We start from the raw sequence: 23,466 nt of genomic DNA on the forward strand, positions 1-23,466 counted from the left end.
GTAACGTGGCTGACACTTAACTGCCCTCTGAAATGGTCCCATAACTCATTCAGTTCAAGGGCAATTAGAGATAGGAACAAAAGATGGCCTTGGCACCGAAGCCCAGACCGCATGAAAGACAAGAAAGTAAAGGATCCATTCAATGGGCAATGAAGCGTTTACATGATGGGACAAACTATTGGCTTTTACAGGAAAGGGCTAAAATTCAAATTATTTGGGACGGACAAGAAACACTGGTCTAGCCAGCGGCATCCTTTGAACACATAAAACAGACATAGAAAGGCCGGAGGAGTTGGGTTGTTCTCCGTAGAGCCGTGATGGTCAAGGGGAGAGTTGAGAGATTATAACAGTGGTATTTAAGATCAGCGAAAGTTCAGAGAGAGTAAAGAAAGGCAATGTCCGATGGTCCGAGGCACAGAATGGAAATGATTGGCAGAAGAACTAGATGAATCTCAATGCAAAATATTTTTACTTAACCAGTGATTAGGATTTGGAATGAACTGCTTGATAATGGTGATCGATACAGCGGATTAATTTGTCACTTTCAAAACGAGAATTGAATAAATAGAATCATAGAATTTGCAGAAGGAGGCCGTTCGGTACGTCGATTCTGCACTGGCCATTGGGAAGAGCACCCTATTCAAACCCACACCTCCACCCTAACCCCGTAACCCAGGAACCCCACCTAACCTTTGGGACCCTAACGGGGAATTTAGCACGGCCAATACACCTAACCTGCACATCTTTGGACTGTGGGAGGAAACCGGAGCACCCGGAAGAACCCACGCAAGACACGGGGAGAAAGCTGAAGATGAGAAAAAATGGATATGAAATGTTGGACTAACTTTGAAAGGGTCGGCACGAAAATGAATGGCCTTTTATGCTGTGCCATGATTTGACAATTTTCTTTATTCATTTGTGGGCCGTGGGCATCGCTGGTGAGGCCAGTATTTATTGCCCATCCCTAGCAGTCCTCCATTTCAGAGGACATTTGATAGTCAACCACATTGCTGTGGATCTGGAGTCACATGTAGGCCAGACCAGGTGAGGATGGCACAGATTTCCTACCCTGAGGGGGCTTTAGTCAACCAGATGAGTTTTTATGACAATCGTTTCATGGACATCATTAGACTATCAGTTCCAGATTTCTATGGATTTCAAGTTTCACCATCTGCTGTGGTGGGATTTGAACCCGGGTCCCCGGATCTTGCCCTGGGTTAATGGATTGTTTGTCTAGTGACAATACCAGGGCAGCATGGTAGCATGGTGGTTAGCGTCAATGCTTCACAGCTCCAGGGTCCCAGTTTCGGTTCCCGGCTGGGTCACTGTCTGTGCGGAGTCTGCACGTCCTCCCCGTGTGTGCGTGGGTTTCCTCCGGGTGCTCCGGTTTCCTCCCACAGTCCAAAGATGTGCGGGTTAGGTGGATTGGCCATGATAAATTGCCCTTAGTGTCCTAAAAAAAAAGGAAGGTTAAGGGGGGGGGGTTGTTGGGTTACGGGTATAGGGTGGATACGTGGGTTTGAGTAGGGTGATCATTGCTCGGCACAACATCGAGGGCCGAAGGGCCTGTTCTGTGCTGTACTGTTCTATGCTCTATGTCACCGCCTTCCCATTAACCTTTCCAACACTCAGCCATAGGCCTTACAATTTGCTCGTACAAGTTCACAGCTCCACCACTTGCAACTGGAAGTTGAGCCACGCTGTCCAACGCCTACACCAACAATAACTTATCTATACAGTGCACTTCATTGGTAAAAAAATCTCAAGGCACTTCACAGAGGTATTGTCAAACAATGTTTGATCCTGGGCCACATAAGGCAATGTTATGAAGCAGTATCACAAAGTCGGTCAAAACAGTAGTTTTAAAGTCCATCATAAAGTGGGAACGTGAGTCAGAGAGGTGGGGCGGTGCAGGGCGGGAATTCCGAGCACAAGGCCTCAGCAGCAGAACTCCCCCCTGCCCCCGGTGGAGCGATTAAAATCAGAACTGTGCCAGAAGCCAGAATTGGAGGCGCGCAGAGTTCTTGGAGATATGTAGGGTGCGATTCTCCGAGCCCCGCGTCGGGCCGGAGAATCGCCGCAACCGCGCCACGACGCCGGTGCGCGATTCTCCGAGGTGCAGAGAATCGGCGCCATTTGCGCCGGCGCGTTTGGCGCAGCGCCAGCCTTGGGCCGCTGGAATCGGTGGGGCCGCTGATTCTCCAGCCAGCATGGGCCGGGCGGCTGCACCAATACAACAGAGTCCCGCTGGCGCTGTTCACCCCTGGTCGCTGCCGGCGGGAACTCTGCGCGAACGGTCGGGGGGCGGGGGGAGATGGGCTCCTTCACCAGGGGGAGCCTCTGATGGGGTCTGGCCCGCGATCGGGGCCCACCGATTGGTGGGCCGGCCTCTCACCCCCCCCCCAGTCTACTTTCTGGCGTGGCCGGTCCCTGAACACCGACGCCATGTTGAGTCGGGGCGGGCACTAAAGAAGTGCCCCGCGCATGCGCAGGTTGGCGCGACAGAATGGAGGTCCAGCGCTGTGCTGGCCCCATGTGGGGGCCAGAATCTGTCGTACCCGGGCCCGGTTCGCGCCGTCATGAAAGGCGACGGCGTTCACGACGGCACAAACACTTGGGCTCCATATTGGAGAATCGCCTCCGTAGTGTTGGAGGAAACAACAGAGATAGAGAGGGGCGAAGCTATGGAGGAATTTAAAATGAAAGGATGAGAATTATACTTACCAATGGATAAGTACATACGATAACCACTGCTATTCAGGAACACAAGAATTAAGAGCAGAAGTAGGCAATTCAGCCCTTCGAACGTGCTCCACCATTCAATCTCTTCCTGGTCTCAAAGCCACCTCCTTATCTTTTTTTAAAAATTAGAAATATATCTATATCCTTTTGAAACCATTTAATGATTCAGACTTCACCGCACTATGGGGTAGTGAGTTCCACAAGTTCCCCACCCTCTGCGAGAAGTAGTTCCTCCTCATCTCAGTTCTAAACCTACCGCCTCTCAACCTGTATCTGTGACCCCTTGTTCTAGGTTGCCCCACAAGGGGGTACATGTGGTCTACATTTACTTTATCAATCCCTTTTAGTATTTTGTATCCCTCGATCAGGTCCCCTATCATTCTTCTAAACTCCAGCGAGTTTAAGCCCAAACTGTTCAATCTCTCCTCATCCCCGGAATCAATCTGGTGAACCTCTTCTGAATTGCTTCCAATGCCACCACATCCTTCCTCAAATCAGGAGACCAAAACTGGACACACTACTCCGGATATGGTCTCACCAACACCCTATACAATTGTAACAACACTTCTCTACTTTTTCCTCCAGTCCTTTTGAATAAACATTAACATTCCATTTGTTTTTATTATTAAATTCTATTTGTACATTCTCTTTTGAGTGACAGCATTACCCCAATTCAGAAATAAAAGAACGGGTGGAATTTGATGTGGAAAGCCAGTGAGAGCCCCATTTCATTTCCTTCGGGGAAGGCCCACTAAATCAAGGGCCTCTCGGGCACTAAAGTGACCAGTGGCATGCGTTCCGGAGATCAAGGATCCTGGAGGCAGAAATCCTGTCCCCCCCCCCCCCAAGAGAGACAGGCCAATCAGATGTCAGCAGCAGCGCATTGTGGTTGGTGCCACGCAGGGGACGTGGTGGTCACGCTCCCCTGCAGAGGCCCAGGATGGCTGAGCGATCCAGGCCACAGGTGAGTGAGGGCAGGTGGGAGGGGGGGGGGGGGGGGGGGGGGGGGGGGGTCACTGAGTGGGGCGAGGGAGTCAGCAACAAGTGCAGGAGATTGCTCTCAGAGGACATACCCCCCCTTCCTGATACTCGGTCCCTTGATCAGACACGGAGTACCATGAACGAGGGACTCCCCCACCACGGGAGCCAACAAACAAACCGGACAGAGTTTGCTTTTCGGGTAGAATTCATGACATCTACCCCACTGGCAGCTGGTTAAACATCAATGGTGGCTCAATGAGTCCCTTAAGTGGGCATTAACTGCCCACCCGAGGTCCTCCATTGACAGGGGTGGGGGGGAATGACGTCCACAAGTCTTCCTGCCCCAGACTTAATTTGGAATAGAGGCGGGTAGGTGTTGTGGGGTCTCCAAACACGTCTTCAATGCCCCCCTCATCACCAAACTCACTTCAAGGGAGGGCATTGAATTCCACCCAATGTTTCAGCTCCTGTTACCCACACTTCTTCCCTTGCTGACACTGCAAATTCTCTCCACTTGGGAAAACAAAGGCAACTAAAAAATGGTTTCTCCGACTGATGAATCGCAGCAGTTTCAAAGCTGTTGAGAAAGTTTGTGAACAGCGCCCAAACTTTCCAAACCACAACCGTCCCCCTTAAAAGATGCGCTGGAATGGCTTCAGATTTAACATACTCGTCTGAATATCTAAGTCAGAGATTCGAGCGGTCTGCTTCTTCACTCTACCCTATTCATTTGAAGAAAATTACTCTGTAATGACGTTATATTTCTGCCAGTGCCAATCTGCTGTGACATCTTTCCAATGAAATTCTCGATTCATTCCGAGCTCCAGTTATGTTATCAAACGCTGTGAGGGAAAAGGTCAGTCTAATTTACACAGTAACTGTAGGATTTGAATTTCATATTCAGCACCCCAGGTGCAGCTGCTGTGAGCCAGGCCACAGCCAAACACCTCATTAACTCGCACGGCAAAGGCAGCCTCAGCATAAGCAGCTCTCGGCAGACAGGCTGGGACCTAATAAACTTCATTACAGCAAACCCGTCAGATCAGTCTCTTGCTCAGTCCTCCTGCAGCCCAAACGGTCAGAGGTCAATGGGGGTGATGCAGCCACAACTGAATCATCAGTGCCTTTGTGTTTCACATAAAGGAGACTGAGAGTTCAAACTGTGGCCCACAGATCTCTCTCCGCACCCCCCCCCCCCCATACCCCAGGAGATTGCCCCACACTACACGCGAGTCCCAGGTAACGTGTCCATTGGTGTCCATGCTTTTAGACATCAGCTCTGGAATCCGCTCTCTGAATCGTTCTTCCTCCCGCTTTTCCCTCCTCTAAGGCACTCCTGGAACCACCTCCACCTGTCCTAAAAGCTTGTCATGTGACAGAACATGCAGGGAGACGTACACAGTGGACACCTTGAGGGGCCGGTGTGGATCAGAGCATGGGGTTGGATTCCCATTCCTGCTGAGCTGGATTCGGAGCCTACCTCCTTGTCCTAACCATGTTGATGAAGGCGGTGCCTGGGGTCGGACCTGGACCGGGACAGGGAACTGGCAGCCAAAGCTGCAATTCCTTAACATTAGTGGTTGTTGGGATTTGTTTGGGATAGAGTTCCTCATTTCTCTTGGCTAGAGTTCCTCATTTGTCTTGTGTTCTCCAATATCATGACCATGTTCTGGTCACAATCACCTCAAGAGGATATCAATGACCTTGGAGCGAGTGCAGGGCTGACTCTCCACATTGTTAACGATAACATTATGAGGAGTGGTTGAATAAACTGGGCTGGTATTCGCTTCAACAAAGAAACTTCAGGGATGAGGTCTCTACAGCCTGAACTCCAGTTAGTCTCTACAGCCTGAACTCCAGTTAGTCTCTACAGCCTGTACTCCAGTTAGTCTCTACAGCCTGTACTCCAGTTAGTCTCTACAGCCTGAACTCCAGTTAGTCTCTACAGCCTGTACTCCAGTTAGTCTATACAGCCTGTACTCCAGTTAGTCTGTACAGCCTGTACTCCAGTTAGTCTATAAAGTCTGTACTCCAGTTAGTCTCTACAGCCTGTACTCCAGTTAGTCTCTACAGCCTGTACTCCAGTTGGTCTATACAGCCTGTACTCCAGTTAGTCTATACAGCCTGTACTCCAGTTAGTCTATACAGCCTGTACTCCAGTTAGTCTATACAGCCTGTACTCCAGTTAGTCTATACAGCCTGTACTCCAGTTAGTCTCTACAGCCTGTACTCCAGTTGGTCTATACAGCCTGTACTCCAGTTAGTCTGTACAGCCTGTACTCCAGTTAGTCTCTACAGCCTGTACTCCAGTTAGTCTATACAGCCTGTACTCCAGTTAGTCTATACAGCCTGTACTCCAGTTAGTCTATAAAGTCTGTACTCCAGTTAGTCTCTACAGCCTGTACTCCAGTTAGTCTCTACAGCCTGTACTCCAGTTGGTCTATACAGCCTGTACTCCAGTTAGTCTATACAGCCTGTACTCCAGTTAGTCTATACAGCCTGTACTCCAGTTAGTCTATACAGCCTGTACTCCAGTTAGTCTATACAGCCTGTACTCCAGTTAGTCTATACAGCCTGTACTCCAGTTAGTCTATACAGCCTGTACTCCAGTTGGTCTATACAGCCTGTACTCCAGTTGGTCGATACAGCCTGTACTCCAGTTAGTCGATACAGCCTGTACTCCAGTTAGTCTATACAGCCTGTACTCCAGTTAGTCTCTACAGCCTGTACTCCAGTTAGTCTCTACAGCCTGTACTCCAGTTAGTCTATACAGCCTGTACTCCAGTTAGTCGATACAGCCTGTTCTCCAGTTAGTCTATACAGCCTGTACTCCAGTTAGTCGATACAGCCTGTACTCCAGTTAGTCTCTACAGCCTGTACTCCAGTTAGTCTACACAGCCTGTACTCCAGTTAGTCGATACAGCCTGTACTCCAGTTAGTCTATACAGTCTGTACTCCAGTTAGTCTATACAGCCTGTACTCCAGTTAGTCTACAGCCTGTCCTCCAGTTGGTCTATACAGCCTGTACTCCAGTTGGTCGATACAGCCTGTACTCCAGTTAGTCTCTACAGCCTGTACTCCAGTTGGTCTATACAGCCTGTACTCCAGTTGGTCTGTACAGCCTGTACTCCAGTTAGTCGATACAGTCTGTACTCCAGTTAGTCGATACAGCCTGTACTCCAGTTAGTCGATACAGCCTGTACTCCAGTTAGTCTATACAGCCTGTACTCCAGTTAGTCGATACAGCCTGTACTCCAGTTAGTCTCTACAGCCTGTACTCCAGTTAGTCTCTACAGCCTGTGCTCCAGTTAGTCGATACAGCCTGTACTCCAGTTAGTCTGCACAGTCTGTACTCCAGTTGGTCTGTACAGCCTGTACTCCAGTTAGTCGATACAGCCTGTACTCCAGTTAGTCGATACAGCCTGTGCTCCAATTGGTCGATACAGCCTGTACTCCAATTGGTCGATACAGCCTGTACTCCAATTGGTCGATACAGCCTGTACTCCAATTGGTCGATACAGCCTATACTCCAGTTGGTCTATACAGCCTGTACTCCAGTTGGTCTGTACGGCCTGTACTCCAGTTGGTCGATATAGCCTGTACTCCAGTTAGTCGATACAGCCTGTACTCCAGTTGGTCGATATAGCCTGTACTCCAGTTGGTTGATACAGCCTGTACTCCAGTTAGTCTCTACAGCCTGTACTCCAGTTGGTCTATACAGCCTGTACTCCAGTTGGTCTATACAGCCTGTACTCCAGTTGGTCTGTACAGCCTGTACTCCAGTTAGTCGATACAGTCTGTACTCCAGTTAGTCGATACAGCCTGTACTCCAGTTAGTCGATACAGCCTGTACTCCAGTTAGTCTATACAGCCTGTACTCCAGTTAGTCGATACAGCCTGTACTCCAGTTAGTCTCTACAGCCTGTACTCCAGTTAGTCTCTACAGCCTGTGCTCCAGTTAGTCGATACAGCCTGTACTCCAGTTAGTCTCTACAGCCTGTACTCCAGTTGGTCTATACAGCCTGTACTCCAGTTAGTCTCTCCAGCCTGTACTCCAGTTAGTCTGCACAGTCTGTACTCCAGTTGGTCTGTACAGCCTGTACTCCAGTTAGTCGATACAGCCTGTACTCCAGTTAGTCGATACAGCCTGTGCTCCAATTGGTCGATACAGCCTGTACTCCAATTGGTCGATACAGCCTGTACTCCAATTGGTCGATACAGCCTGTACTCCAATTGGTCGATACAGCCTATACTCTAGTTAGTCGATACAGCCTGTACTCCAGTTGGTCTATACAGCCTGTACTCCAGTTGGTCTATACAGCCTGTACTCCAGTTGGTCTGTACGGCCTGTACTCCAGTTGGTCGATACAGCCTGTACTCCAGTTAGTCGATACAGCCTGTACTCCAGTTGGTCGATATAGCCTGTACTCCAGTTAGTCGATACAGCCTGTACTCCAGTTAGTCGATACAGCCTGTACTCCAGTTGGTCTATACAGCCTGTACTCCAGTTAGTCGATACAGCCTGTACTCCAGTTAGTCGATACAGCCTGTACTCCAGTTGGTCTATAGAGCCTGTACTCCAGTTGGTCTATACAGCCTGTACTCCAGTTAGTCTATAGAGCCTGTACTCCAGTTGGTCTATACAGCCTGTACTCCAGTTGGTCGATACAGCCTGTACTCCAGTTGGTCTATACTCAGAGTCGATAACAAAGTTTTTTTTTCTTTTTTTTTAATAAATTTATAGTACCCAATTATTTTTTCCAATTAAGGGGCAATTTAGTGTAGCCAATCCACCTACCCTGCACATCTTTGGGTTCTGGGGGCGAAACCCACGCAGACACGGGGAGAATGTGCAAACTCCTCACAGACAGTGACCCAGGGCCGGGATTCGAACCCGGGTCCTCAGCGCCGTAGGCAGCAATGCTAACCACTGTGCCACCGTGCCGCCCGTCGATAACAAAGTTAACTGCCTCAGGAAAGCAATTCAGCTTGCCACATCTTCCTGTTAAAAAAAAAAATTGGCTGCAATTTTCATAACACCGTGGGTAGCAAATTAAAATAATTGTGCAGCGATGCAAACTTAATGAAGCAATAGCAAGTGTTTGAGCAAAGCTAACTAGAGGTCGCTTCACAGTTGTCGTCATTATCCCTCTTAAAGTAGTTACAAAATAAAAATCTCTAACTAGACAACAAAACCTGTTACAATAAGTGCTAATGATGTTTGAGTGTTAAGGAACTGTTGTTCATCAGGAAATGGAAAGGCAACATCCATTACCTAATGGAGTGGCAAGATTCCAAGGGATGTGATCTGGAAGCGGTATAGAGAACAGGAGAATTCAGGATACGGGAGGGATTGTCCTTGCTGGGAGCTCTTGTGGCACAGTGGGTAACGTCCCTGCCTCTGAGAATCTTTCACGATACACCAATGGCAGGCAGTGGAATGGAGAGAAAGTTGCAGCATCTACCACCAGCATTCATGGCTCCAGACAACAACATGAAGATAGAAGTGCATAGTGGACACCTTGGGGGCCGGTTGACTCAGGTGGCCTGTGTGGATTCAATTGATGGCAACAGCATGGGGTTCAATCCCTGTTCCTGCCAAGATGGATTCAGGACCTGCCCCCTTGTTTTAACCATGTTGGCGGTTATGGTGCTTTGGGACTGACCTGCCTTTGGGCGGGGAATTGGCAGCCAAAGGTGCAATTCCTTAACATTAGTGCTGGTTGGGATCTGTTGGCTAGAGTTCCTAATTTCTCTTGTGTCCAGTTAGATCATGAACACCTCAAGATGCTATCCTTGGCCTGAGAAGGAATGCACGGCTGATTCACCACATGGTTAACGGTAAAATTGTGAGGACGGGTTGAAATACAAGGCTGGCATCCGTTTCAACACAGAGGCTTCAGGGATGATCTAATGGAAAGTGTTTTAGGTGATGTGTCAAGAGTCGATGGAGAGAAACTCAATCATTTTGTGGTGAGGTTCTGAACAGGAGGCACAGCCTTAAAATTTGTGTTGGACTGTTTTTTTTTTCATTTTGTTTTAAATTTAGAGCACCCAATTCATTTTGTTCCAATTAAGGGACAATTTACCGTGGCCAATCCACCTAACTTGCACGTCTTTGGGTCGTGAGGGCAAAACCCACGCAAACACGGGGAGAATGTGCAAACTCCACACGAACAGTGACCCAGAGCCGGGATTCGAACCCGGGTCCTCAGCGCCGCAGTCCAAGTGCTAACCACTGCACCACTCTGATCCCCTCCTTTAATGACAACACCCCGCCTGCTCCAATTGGCTCCTTTGACATAATAACGAGACAACTGGACAGAATGGGCACATTGGACACATTGACTGGTGATAGAACTGAAGCGGCTTAGATTGCTGTTACCCTGACCCCTCCAACCCACCTCCCCCCCCCCCCCCCCCCCCCCCCCCCCCCCCCCCCCCCCCCCCCCCCCCCCCCCCCCCCCCCCCCCCCCCCCCCCCCCCCCCCCCTCCAGCCCCAAATGCCACCCCGCTCACGCACTGAGAGGCCAGTGGGCTATCTGTTAATGAGCTGGCCTGAATCCCCGTATCTAATGTTGTACCTCTCAAACGCTGAGGCGTGCCTTTCACCATTCTAGACTCAACTATTTCCCTAACTTCTATCGGGCCCGTCAGGTCATCTGGCTTGGCTGTCATCCCCTTCTTTTTATCATCACTGAATCATCGCAATGCAGAGAGAGAGCGAGACCATTCATGCCATCATGTCTGTGTAAGCTCTGTCACATGGTTATCCACTTGCTCCCATTCTGCTGTCGACCTTCCACAAAACTTTCTTCTCTCATGTGCATCCACTTTTCTTGTAAATGTTCCTGGAGATTAAGCCCCCCCCCCCCCCCCCCCCCCCCCCCCACCACCGGTATTTATCACAGTGCATTCCAGCCCCAGCAACTATCTGCGGCAGAAAAGAGATTTCACCTCATTTCATCCCTTTGAGTCAGTAAGTTGCAGGTTTAAATCCAAGGCCGGTACTTGGAGGTGTAATGCGCGTTCAGTGCCGTGCTGAGGGAGTGCCGCACTCTCAAACGTGCTGACTTCTGGCTTGGAAGTTAAGCTGACGCCTCATCTGCCGGTTTAGAAGAACAGAAGGAATCCTGCTCAAAATGTGCCCTGCCCACATCCGTCCATCCCCCCCACCCCGCCCCTTCCACACCGCCGCAAGTAAAAGGACTCCAAAAACACATGTTAACGCATCCTTCAACTCATCTGCTGTTTGCGGAGCACTGACTTTACAATTAACTGCCACATGTGGCTCTGCAGCAGCGATGATTGCACTTCAAAAGAAATTTATTGGTTGCCAAGGGCAGGTAAGGCACTGGATGAAATGACATGAAAATCGCTTATTGTCACAAGTAGTGCTTCAAATGAAGTTACTGTGAAAAGCCCCTAGTCGCCACATTCTGGCGCCTGTTCAGGGGAGGCTGGTACGGATGCAAACCCTTTCTTAGTCTATTACTGAGTGTTCTTGCCACATTGAAGCTTCAATTGTTTTCCTAAATAAGTCTCAAGACTTACCGCAAAGTCCTTTGCTGATAACCTTGATCCTCCGCTGCTGGGTGCACTGGGCCATATCCAGCTCACACTCATTACTGTATGTGGAGTAATCTGACCCACAAACCGGGGCAATGACGGATGGGCAGGCGCCTTTCTTGCAGACACACATTCCCTTGGCTGGCTCGTCGGGATCTCGCTCACAGATGGCTCCAAATCCGCAGAGGACACCTCGACACACTGCGGGAAAAAGAAGGGAGAATGATGTTAGAGTTCCCCTCTTTCTAATGATCACAGGTTCGAAGCCATAAATTGGATCGAGGTTCGTCTTGGAACACAATGAGCAATGCTCACCAATCGACCAGCAAATATCGACCAGAACAAATGTTTTCCATCTTAAATACAGAAATAGCCGAGATTGTACCAGCAACATTATCATCAGGGAAACATCAGGAGCAACGATTAAAGACCAAGAGTATGGACCTGCTATTATTTTTCTATCGGTATCCTTTTTAAAAATAAATTTAGAGTACCCAATTATTTTCTTCAAATTAAGGGGCAATTTAGCGTGGCCAGTCCACCTACCCTGCACATCTTTGGGTTGTGGGGGCGAAACCCATGCAGATATGGGGAGAATGTGCAAACTCCACACAGACAGTGACCCGTGGCCAAGATCGAAAACGGGTCCTCAGCGCCGTGAGGCTTCTATAGGTATAGTTACAACGTATGAACAGCACAGAAGGGCAGCACGGCGACACAGTGGGTTAGCCCTGCTGCCTCACGGCGCCGAGGTCCCAGGTTCAATCCCGGCTCTGGGTCACTGTCGTGTGGAGTTTATACATTCTCCCCGTGTTTGCGTGGGTTTCACCCCCACAACCTAAAAGATGTGCTCGTTAGGTGGATTGGCCTCGCTAAAATTGCCCCTTAATTGGGAAAAAATAATTTGGGTACACTAAATTAAAAAAAAAACAGCACAGAAGCAAGGACCATTTGCTCCATTAAAACCTTCTAACTCTTTACTTCATCTAACCCTATCCTGTATATTGTCCTCGCTCTTTGCCTCATTAATGAGCTGCCGGTGGCCGCCAATCCAGCCTCAGCCCCTTCTGCCCTCCACCTTAATCGGGGGAAGTGTTGCCACTGCCCAGAGACTGGCTTGGGGCCTCTCCTGTGATTCAAAGCGCTGGGTTACATTTAGATCCAGCCTGTAGCGCCCAGAATTAGTCACAGTACTCCATGTGTGCTCTAACCCAAGTTGTATATGCAACATTCCAGCTTTTCAATTCTGTTTTAAAGAGAGAGATATCTCAAACTGGTCAGCTTTCTAAGTGTTTTTCAATTACTTTTCTGGTTTAAGGTCCCTCGTGGCCCTCTCTCGGATTTAGCTTCAACGCGGGTTGCCAAACCTCCAGGAAATAAAGATCGATCTACTGGACAAAAATCATGGGGACAGCAGAACGAGTGTCTACATTCTCTCCCCCCCCCCCCCCCCAACTTCCCAATTATCTTTGACCACATCCGTTTTTTTTGTTGTCAATGTATCGGAGATGAGAAAACAGCTTGTTTGATTGAAGATCTCGCATGACCAAACATCCAGGGCCACGCCCAACCGGAGATGGCCGCCCAGCACCACTCTCTCTTTTGGGCCTCGACAGAAGCACAAAGGCAAACAGCGTGGAGACATTTGTCAGAAAACGGGTCTCCCAACGTGGCCGGAGCAAGCGAGGTAACGGTGAGTGTGGCGCTAACCAAGATTAGAAACTTTACAATTCTGCCTGAACGTAACCACAGAGACAGAAAAAGCTGGGCCCGACCAACAGGTCTGCCTCCAACTGACAAGAGTTACAGAGAGGTTAACATTTGGGGGCCAGAGGCCTTCATCAGGAAAACTAGGAAGTGGAACGTAAACAAGCCACTCTCTCGGACGAAACACGAAGGAGGGAAAACTAGTAAATGAATATCGGCTATACTGGGCTGGACCCGCTGCGGTTTGGGGCCTACCTGTCTGCCCAGGTGCAGCAGCAGCCAGGGGCCGCCACCTAGAAGAATTTCCTGGCCACAACGGTGGCCAGGTTGCAATGCCCATTAAATTAATTTTAGAAAAGTTTGGAGAGGCAACACCTCCACTTGGAAGCACCCTCTCCCTCACCTACCCACCCTACCTGCTGACTCGTGTCACAGAAAAACAACCATCGAATTAATGTTTTAGAAACAATTTTTATGTTGCAGTAAGTGAAAAATGAGTGATGAATAATAAGCTCTCTAAGGGGTCTGCTTATCTATAACTTTCTAATTCTGACGAATCCTGACATATTAACCTAGATTTTCTGCTTTTAGATGTCAACAGGTCCGTGACACACTTTCAGCATTTTTTTCTTTTCGCTCAATTTACTAATTTACTTTTTCTGTTCCACTCTACTCATACTACACCCAAGACGTCTTCTTCAGGAAGCCAATATTAAATAAGGCAGCCCTTCATATTTTCATTGCAGTTCAATATTTCTCATTATCCCTAGGTTAGGTCCATGTTTAGAGTCAATTAATCAAATCGTTGATCGGGTTGTCTACTGATACACGATTTTACCACTTGATGTTTTATTGTGCGATTGATGCACTATTTTCCAGTGGTGAGAGTTTTATAATTCCAATACGTGTAGGTACAGGTAATTGGAAATAAATAATCTTGTGTCTAATGAAGATGATTCACAGGGCTCCCAGATCACACGGCTATAAAGTCTATTCGATTCTTTTAAAGACAAGTGTATTATGGACTATGGTGCCAAGACTTTAGGGGCAGCACGGTAGCATTGTGGTTAGCACAATCGCTTCACAGCTCCAGGGTCCCAGGTTCGATTCCGGCTTGGGTCACTGTCTGTGCGGAGTCTGCACATCTCCCCGTGTTTGTGTGGGTTTCCTCCGGGTGCTCCGGTTTCCTCCCACAGTCCAAAGATGTGCCGGTTAGGTGGATTGGCCATGATAAATTGCCCTTAGTGTTCCAAATTGCCCTTAGTGTTGGGTGGGGTTACTGGGTTATGGGGATAGGGTGGAGTTGTTAACCTTGGGTAGGGTGCTCTTTCCAGGAGCCGGTGCAGACCCGATGGGCTGAATGGCATCCTTCTGCACTGTAAATTCTATGTAATCTATGTAAGACAGGTATATGGAGTATTGAAATAGGCTGAATTGTTTATTCATGCTTCTAGGTCCCGACAATATTGAGAGTTAAATATGTACAATTTCCAGGATCTTTTGGAAGAATTCTTAAAATTTTGACTTGAGGGGTGGCATAGTGGTTAGCACTGCTGCCTCACGACGCTGAGGTCCCAGGTTCGATCCCGGCTCTGGGTCACTGTCCGTGTGGAGTTTGCACATTCTCCCCGTGTCTGCGTGGGTTTCGCCCCCACAACCCAAAAATGTAGAGTAGGTGGATTGGCCACGCTAAATTGCCCCTTAATCGGAAAAAATAATTGGGTACTCTAAATTTAAAAAAAAATAAAAAATTTTGACTTGCATTTTAAACGGCCCTCTTATGGACTGATAATAATAATCTTTATTATTGTCACAAGTGGGCTTACTGTGAAGTTACTGTGAAAATCCCCTAGTCGCCACATTCCGGCACTTGTTCGGGTACACGGGGGGAGAATTCAGAATGTCGAATTCACCTGACAAGCACGTCTTTCGGGACTTGTGGGAGGAAACCAGAGCACCCGGAGGAAACCCACGTAGACACCGGGAGAACGTGCAGACTGCACAGGACTGATCTGATCTCTTCACACATCTTCACCCGATGCCTGTGTCTATGTATTTAGTGTGTATTTTATATTTGCCCTATTATGTATTTTCTTTTCATGTACGGAATGATCTGTTTGAGCTGTACGCAGAACAATACTTTTCACTGCACCTTGGTACACATGACAATAAACCAATCCAGTCCAGTTTCCATTCAACGCTTATACAATATTCTAACCTGGTCAGGGAGTGCATGGGGCTAGATGCTAGCCTTATACCTCTGCTTCTCATCTGACCCAGGCTGAACCATTTGTTCATTACAGGGGGGTTTTTTAATGTGGAAAATGAGTGGAGGGCGCCTCAATTCAGCTGCATGGGCTCCACAGGACAAAATAGCACCACATTTCGCCAACTCTCTTATCCGACAGATGCTCAGATGTTTGGGGAAGGCAAGAGAAGACAGTGGTTCACTCTGGTTCTGAGCTAAGGCACCAGCCTCGGGTAGATAGAGGGAACATCAGTCGCGACTGAGCCACACTGTTTCCGACTTTGAGAGAGTTTGAAGTGGAACACAAAACTGTCTGAAATGTGAAATGCTGGACTCCACAGCACCAACATCCTTCAATCGAAGTCACCACGAGCTTCAATCAGGAGTCACTGATGTGCTCGAAAGGCAGCAATGACTCTGGACGTTAAAATGATTTTTTTCTTTCCCTCGCAGAGAAGTTGCAGTGAGAATGAAGTTCCAAGGTCAGCATCGAACAAGATGGATTATAATTGGTATCTGCGAATTCTCACTCCATTAACTTCCAACATCTGGAATAAATTCCATCATTGTCTTTTTTACCTGCAGTTATTTCTTTAACGATTAAGTTGGTCTGCCAGAAATGGAATGCTTAATGGCCAAATGTTCTTACCCTGTTCACACATATTAAACTCTAAGTACCTTGCAACGCTTGAGAGCCCAGTGAAAATGTGAACACACTTCAATAAGAAGCTATTTGCTGTGTTCTTTTTTTATAAAAAAAAGGTTTGCTTTTTCTAATTTCTCTTCTTCATTTCCCCGGTACACTGACTCTCCAGTCCCTCTATTTGCTGCTGAGTTTTTGGACTATTAAGCCCACCCACCCACAGCTCTCATCCAGCAAGCACTCAACACGCCCTAAGCATGCACCCAACATGCACAACTTCCAGCAAAGTCAACGAACAGCCAATAAAATCGGAAACCATGTGCAACTTTTCCTGCTCTGCAGAGGCCCAGCTGAGAGGCAAGCCTGGGATCTTGTCCTAATAATCTTCATTGTCAGAAGTGGGCTTACATTAACTCTGCAATGAGGTTACTGTGAAAAGCCCCTAGTCGCCACATTCTGGAGCCTGTTCGGGTACACAGAGGGAGAATTCAGAATGTCCAATTCAACTAATAAGCACATATTTCAGGACTTGTGGGAAGAAACCCACGCAGACACGGGGAGAACGTGCAAACTTCGCACAGACAGTGACCCAAGCCGGGAATCGAACATGGGACCCTGGTGCTGTGAAGCAACAATGCTAACCACTGTGCTACCGTGCCACCATACTTAGGGCTCATCGGTAATCACTGGCAGCATTTTAGCCCAACAGTTGAGAGCTTTAACGCACCAACTCTCCACTGAAGGATCCACGGGGGTCCCATGACAACGAGAAACTCTTCATGCATTCCCAGGATGTTAATTTCCACGTTATCCAGTTGGTAAACTTTGATCAACTTAAAAGAGTACCAAAGCTGTGTGAAAAAGGAAGCATTTGAGTGCAAGTCTCCAGGAGGAATTCTAACCAGTGGCGGACTGGCCAGAGTGTCAGCTTGCCCGATGGCAAGTGGGCCCCTGATGAAGTGGACCCCCTATTTCAAATAAAAATGCAATAAAGAAACAAACACAGACAACTGTTTTAGTAATAAAAAGGAATAAGTAAAAAAAGAGAACAGGACACAAATAAGCAGTGCATGAAAAGGAACGAAGCAGGGGAGGTATAGAACATAGAACAGTACAGCACAGAACAGGCCCTTCGGCCCTCGATGTTGTGCCGAGCCATGATCACCCTACTCAAACCCACGTATCCACCCTATACCCGTAACCCAACAACACCCCCCCCCCCAACCTTACTTTTTACGACACTACGGGCAATTTAGCATGGCCAATTCACCTAACCCGCACACCTTTGGACTGTGGGAGGAAACCGGAGCACCCGGAGGAAACCCACGCACACACAGTGGAAGGATGTGGAATAGGGGGGCCCGGGTTGGGCAGAATTAAGGAAATTCCATGTTTTCAGCAAGAGTGTGTGAATTTAGGGCAGCACGGTGGCGCAGTGGGTTAGCCCTGCTGCCTCACGGCGCCGAGGTCCCAGGTTCGATCCCGGCTCTGGGTCACTGTCCATGTGGAGTTTGCACATTCTCCCCGTGTTTGTGTGGGTTTCGCCCCCACAACCCAAAGATGTGCAGGCTAGGTGGATTATAAAAATTATAATAAATTAGATAAATAAATCTCCAACTTCTTTCCTGAGATTTGTATTCTAACTTAATAAAATATAATTGTTTCACATTCGCCCCGTGTTTGCGTGGGTTTCACCCCCACAACCCAAAGATGTGCAGGTTAGGTGGATTGGCCATTCTAAATTGCCCCTTAATTGGAAAAAATAATTGGGTACTCTAAATTTATAAAAAAAAAGAAAGGAAAATAAAGTATAATTGTTTTTAAAAAGAGCAATACCAAATAAAAATGCAATACAGAAACAAACAAATAATCACTCAGTGTATGAAGGAACGAAGCAGTGTTAAACAGATGTGAAAAGGAGTGGGGTGGGGGGGGCTGGTTCACCCGGGTCGGACATAGTTGGAAATCCACGTTTTCAGCAAGAGTGTGTGAATTTAAAGGTAAAGTTACAGTTCGTGATTTGAGATGGTCGGCAACTTGAAAGGATATCAAGCAGTACATAGGGTCGTGAGGTCACCGAAAAGGAGAAGCGGTACCTTTGACCGTGAATCATGAGGTCAAAGATATTGAAGTGATAAGCCATGATCGGTAAACTCAAAGGGTTACGACTTGTAACACTACACTGGTATCAAACTGGACATGTTAACTTTGGTCGTGGGACCATTCTTAATGTCTTACTATAGTCGGACCAAACTTCTAAGTTTCAACAGTTGTCTCAGTTGCTTGCTGATGTGAACACTGGACAGTGGATTGTCTCCTCTTCTGAAGCTGCATAGGCCACAGTAGTATTGACTAATGAACATAGCCTATTGAAGTGTAAGTAAGCTATTTTATATTTTTTATCAAGTAAGGGTATATCTGGTGTTCCTTCAAGTTATTCTTGCAATCATCAATATTCATTTTTCCCAATGTGGGCTATTTTAAATTAAGTTTTTATTTCAGGAATATTACACCTACCAGCATGTAAAAGAAAAAGCATAAATCTGGGTCACTAAAATGCAAAGAACAAAAAGAAGCAGAAAGGAAGGAATCAGCCAAGCGATGCAGGCCTATTACAGAGTTTATAATACCACATGCACAATCCACATCAATATCCAGTTCTGCAACAAATAATCAAGAAGCAAGAAACAATGCTCATGGTGATGATGCAATGACATGCGAGTTACAAGAACAGAGAAGAGCTACTTTGAATGTAGAGACAAATACAAGTGCATCCATTACTAATCAACCCAGGCCCAATATTTCTTCTGGCTTCCTTGTTCCGGTATCTGTACTGCCTGTAGTTGCAACATCTGAACACATAGCTTCAACTAGTGGCAGGGAATCAGATATTCCTTCAAGCATAAATGACTTGGTTTCTGAAGCACATCCTGTAAATGAACCTACGCAAGAAAATGAAAGATCAATTACTGGAATCTTCCAATATCCATCACGAGCAAAGCTAAAACAGTTTTTTGCTGAACATCCACTTCAGCCACTTGATGATCTGCCATTTGATGCTCGTTTGTATGAGAGGAAAATTATGAATGACTCAGTCCCAAGAAAATGGCTAACATATAACAAAGAAAATAGATGCTTATATTGTTCATACTGCTTAGCCTTTGAGTTTCCCAACACTTGTAATCCATCACCCTTTGTACGTGGCTTTAGTGATTACAGGCGTATTGGCCAGAGCTTGACTTTACATGAATCGACAACAACACATGTCAGAAATGCTCAGCAATACATCAGTGTGGTTAATGATGGCACCTTAGATAAATTTTTTGCAGCATCACTAATTAAAAGGAAAGAAGTATTGAAGCAGAGAAGTATTGTCATGAGGATAGACATCATAAAGATGTTAGGCAAGCAAGCACTTCGTTTTCGAGGTCACAGAAATGAATCGGCCTACACTCTAGATAATGAGGCTCTGAATCATAGCAATTTTTTAGCTACAGGGCAGTTGATGGCAAAATATGACCCCATTATGGCAGCTCATGTTTCTGCAGTGCAAAACAAGTCTAAATGAAGAATCAAATGATTAGAGCAACAAGGAAAGGCTCAAAGTAAAGGCCGTGGTGGACTTGTTACATACCTGAGTAAAACAATTATAAACATGTTAATCAAAATTATGAAGAATATGATACAAGAAAGAATTAGTCATGAAGTTTCTCAAACAAAATATTATTCTATTCAGATTGATTCAACACAACATAATTCATCCATCGATCAGTTTAGCATTATTATTCGGTATGTGCTTAAAGGTATTATCTGTGAGCGACTACTTTCAGTTGTGCCAAGTAATGATGGTACAGGACAGGGACTTTTTGAACTATTGATTGAAACATTACAGCATCTTAAAATTGACCCCCAAAAATTTTTATCTGATAGCACAGATGGCGCTGCAAGCTACCATGGCCAGTATAATGGTTTACAAAGTAAAATTGTTGATGTGGCTGATCAACATGTTCATATATGGTGCTATGCCCATGTCTTGAATTTGGTGATAACTGAAACAACAAAATGTTGTGTGCCTGCAGTTTCTTTTTTCAATTTGCTCCAGAATATAGCAACTTTTGTGAAAGCATCATACAAGAGAATGGCTGTATGGATAGAAGTTGTTGGAAAACATCTAGGACAAGAAGAAATGAAACAATTAAAGCTAATTGGTGAGACCAGATGGTCAGGAAAATCCAAAAACAACTATATTTGGACGTTTTGATGATGCCGCTGCCAGTACTTTCGTAAATCTATTGACATGCTTATCAATGATACAAGATTCAGACAAGTTTGATGCAAAAACAAAACATGAAGCAAATGTTTTACTTCAAAGTCTTCTAAAGTTTGAAACCATATTGACAGCATTTACTTACTTGTATATATTTGAAACTACAACCCCGTTATCAAGTTATCTACAGACAAGTGGTTTAGATATGTTTACTGCATGGAGTTTAGTAGATTCAGCTACAACAAAGTTGAAGGAACAGACAAGAACATTTGATAACGTTCGCAGCAAGGCTTTGGAATTTGTAAATAAATGTACTGACAGGATTTCACAGATGAATATGGATGAAAATCAAACTTTGGAAATTGATGTATTGGAAACAGCATTGCCAGTTAAGAGGCAGAGGAAGAAGACAAGACTGGCAGATGAGCTTATTGATGATGAAATAAATTCCTCGGATTCTCTAGCTGATTTTCCAGTAAATGTGTTTAACCTAATAATGGATCGCATTGTCCAGTCACTAGAATCACGCTTTGTACAACACAAACAGTTGTATAAAGATTTGTCCTGCTTGGACCCAGCAAAGTTTAAAACTATTGCAGAGAAGGGCCTTGAAGATGAAGCATTGGAAGGTATCATTAAGCTGTTTCCACAAATCAGCAAAGATCAAGTAATATTGGAATTGTTTTCTTTTGCTTCAAACTTTGATGTATTAAAGCTATTGCTTAATGATGGTGAGAATATGGATTCCAGTTGCAACAATTGTAAAATTTGCACTTGCCCATCGTGTGTACTAAAAATTCTGACATCCAACAGACTTCATGACAAGGCATATGACAACCTTTATGAACTTTATAAAGTCATCTGCACACTATCAGTTACTCAAGTCCAATGTGAGAGGACATTTTCAAAGCTAAAGATCATAAAGACAAGGTTAAGAAATTCGCTGTCTGAGGAGAATTTGGAATCATACATGTTGCTATCCATTGAAAAGGAATTGTTAGATGAATTGGATGCAGAAGCAATTATTGGCAGATTCGCACAATCATCTAGCAATTGCTCTTAATATAGTGGACTGCATGCAATGCTTTTGAACTATCTGTTAATGTGTAAATTGTGCAGTAAACTATTTAAAAATATCAACCAATTACTTATAATTTTTTTAAAAATTAAATTATTAAATTCTGTATTTACATTTGGTATCTACTGCCAGTAATATGTACAGTACATGGACACTGTAATTACTAAGAAATTCCCATTTTTTTCCACAAAAATTTTAATTGTACCCTTTTTTCCATATGTATTTTTTGAAAATTGTATTTATTCGTTATGAAAATTAAATGATAGCATTGTAGTTGTGGGTGGGCCCCCTTTGTCTCCTGGCAACCAATATTTTTAGACCCAGTCCGCCACTGATTCTAACCCACACTTTGCATTGTTGCCTTTCCCAGGGCACATGACGCACGGTCTCACGCAGTCTGCACAGGCACCCATTAATGATCTCAGCTGTGCAGCAGCCCCAGTTCCATCACATTTTACTCACATTACCGACTCCAGCTTCCGTAAGCTGGCTCAGCAAATCGTAGCAAATTCGTCAGCGCATCGAGATTTATAAATAAGCATCTGACCCAATTAAATTCTGACTCAAGGCAAAGTACGGGTATATCCTCCTTTTTGAAAAGGAAAAGAAATCAGATGAACCCAAGACAATGTGATAAACATTTGTTTTTTGAATTTGGAGTACCCAATTATTTTTTTCAATTAAGGGGCAATCTAGCGTGGCCAGGGCAGCACATTGGCGCAGTGGTTTAGCACTGTGGCCTCACGGCGCCGAGGTCCCAGGTTCGATCCCGGCTCTGGCTCACTGTCCGTGTGGAGTTTGCACATTCTGCCCGTGTCTGCGTGGGTTTCACCCCACAACCCAAAAATGTGCAGGGATTGGCCACACTAAATTGCCCCTTAATTGGAAAAATTGAATTGCGTACTCTATCTTTTAAAAAAAATTTAGCATGTCCAACCCACCTACCCTGTACATCTTTGGATTGTGGAGGTGAAACCCACGCAGACACGAGAAGAACGTGCAAATTCCATACAGACAGTGACCCAGGGCCGGGATTCAAACCCGGGTCCTCAGCGCCGTAGGCAGCAATGCTAACCATTATGCCACCATGCTGCCCCACAATGTGATAAACATGAGAGCCAACAACACCTCAACCTTCCCCAAGATGCTGTTAAATTTATAATAAGCTAACGGTTAGACAAATTTGTTTTTCTAGTTTGCCAAGCAATGCACATCAAAGCTCTAGTTTGAGTTGCAACTCTGCCTCCATTCTCACTGCAATGGCCCAAATTGAATGTCTTGCGCTGTGGCCGCATTGGCATCCTGCATGCTTAACGGCAGAATGTGGACTTAAAGGCACATTCCAGCCTCAGTACAGGGATTTGTATGGCTCTGGGGCTTGCCGATCAGTAGCGCAGTTTGTAAAGCACACAAACACACTCTGTTAAAGGGGCAGAACCTTCAACAAAAAGCATTTGCCAATATTCTGGTGGGACATTAAAGGTATTACATAAATACAAGTTGTTGTTGCTCAGGGCTCAAAAACGAATGCTTTTTTAAAAAGTTGTATGTTGTCTCCATTCATATGGTCAGCAAGTTGTGTTTGTGGCAAAGGCAACATTTCCTAAACTTTTTCATGAAGCTGGGCCCAGCTTACTATATATTGTCAAATCTGCTCTCCCTGTCTTTAGTAGGGGCTGGCGTTTGCTTATGTGCGTACGAGCGGCCCTCTGGAGGCTCACTGTAAGTGGCCAGTCTTCATGTGTGATTGCCTTTGTTCCAGAACCAGCAGCTGTCAAGTGTCTGGGCTCAAAGTTTCAGAAGTGACTTCCTGAACCTTTCTCCCCCTCCTGTTTCAGATTCTCATTAAAATCAATTCCTTAAACTAGGCCGTCAGTCCTAACATTTCCTTACATAGCTTGGGTGTCAAATTTAGTTGGATACTGTTGCTTGTGAGGAGCATTGGGACAATTTGCCACATGAATGATGTTGAGTAAGCTATGTCTGCGTGGGTCTCACCCCCACAACACTAAGAGATGTGCAGGCTTGGCCACGCTAAATTGCTTCTTAATTGTTAAAAAAAAAAGAATTGGGTACTCTAAATTTGATAAACAAAATGCTGCTGCGTAAGTTGTTAACTCGGCTGTCTTGGGCAGCTGGGCCATGCTAGACCCTGTCAATATTCAACAACGAGGAGTGCGCAGCTTGCAAAGACTGAACAGCGTTCAGGCGCGGGGACTGCCTCTACCTTT

At 46.0% G+C, this 23,466-nt stretch overlaps 1 protein-coding gene across 11 annotated transcripts in view; it reads right to left on the reverse strand.

Moving 5' to 3' along the window:
- Nucleotides 1–23,466, reverse strand: part of agrn (agrin) — a 534,448-nt gene that overhangs the window by 152,450 nt on the left and 358,532 nt on the right. For all 11 annotated transcript variants that reach the window (XM_038822298.1, XM_038822297.1, XM_038822305.1 and 8 more), the window contains one exon: nucleotides 11,278–11,493. In XM_038822298.1, coding sequence (XP_038678226.1) covers nucleotides 11,278–11,493 — 216 coding nt within the window. The remainder of the gene's footprint in view (nucleotides 1–11,277; nucleotides 11,494–23,466) is intronic.

The sequence above is a fragment of the Scyliorhinus canicula genome, chromosome 16 (genome assembly GCF_902713615.1).
Source record: "Scyliorhinus canicula chromosome 16, sScyCan1.1, whole genome shotgun sequence".
Lineage (NCBI taxonomy): Eukaryota > Metazoa > Chordata > Chondrichthyes > Carcharhiniformes > Scyliorhinidae > Scyliorhinus > Scyliorhinus canicula.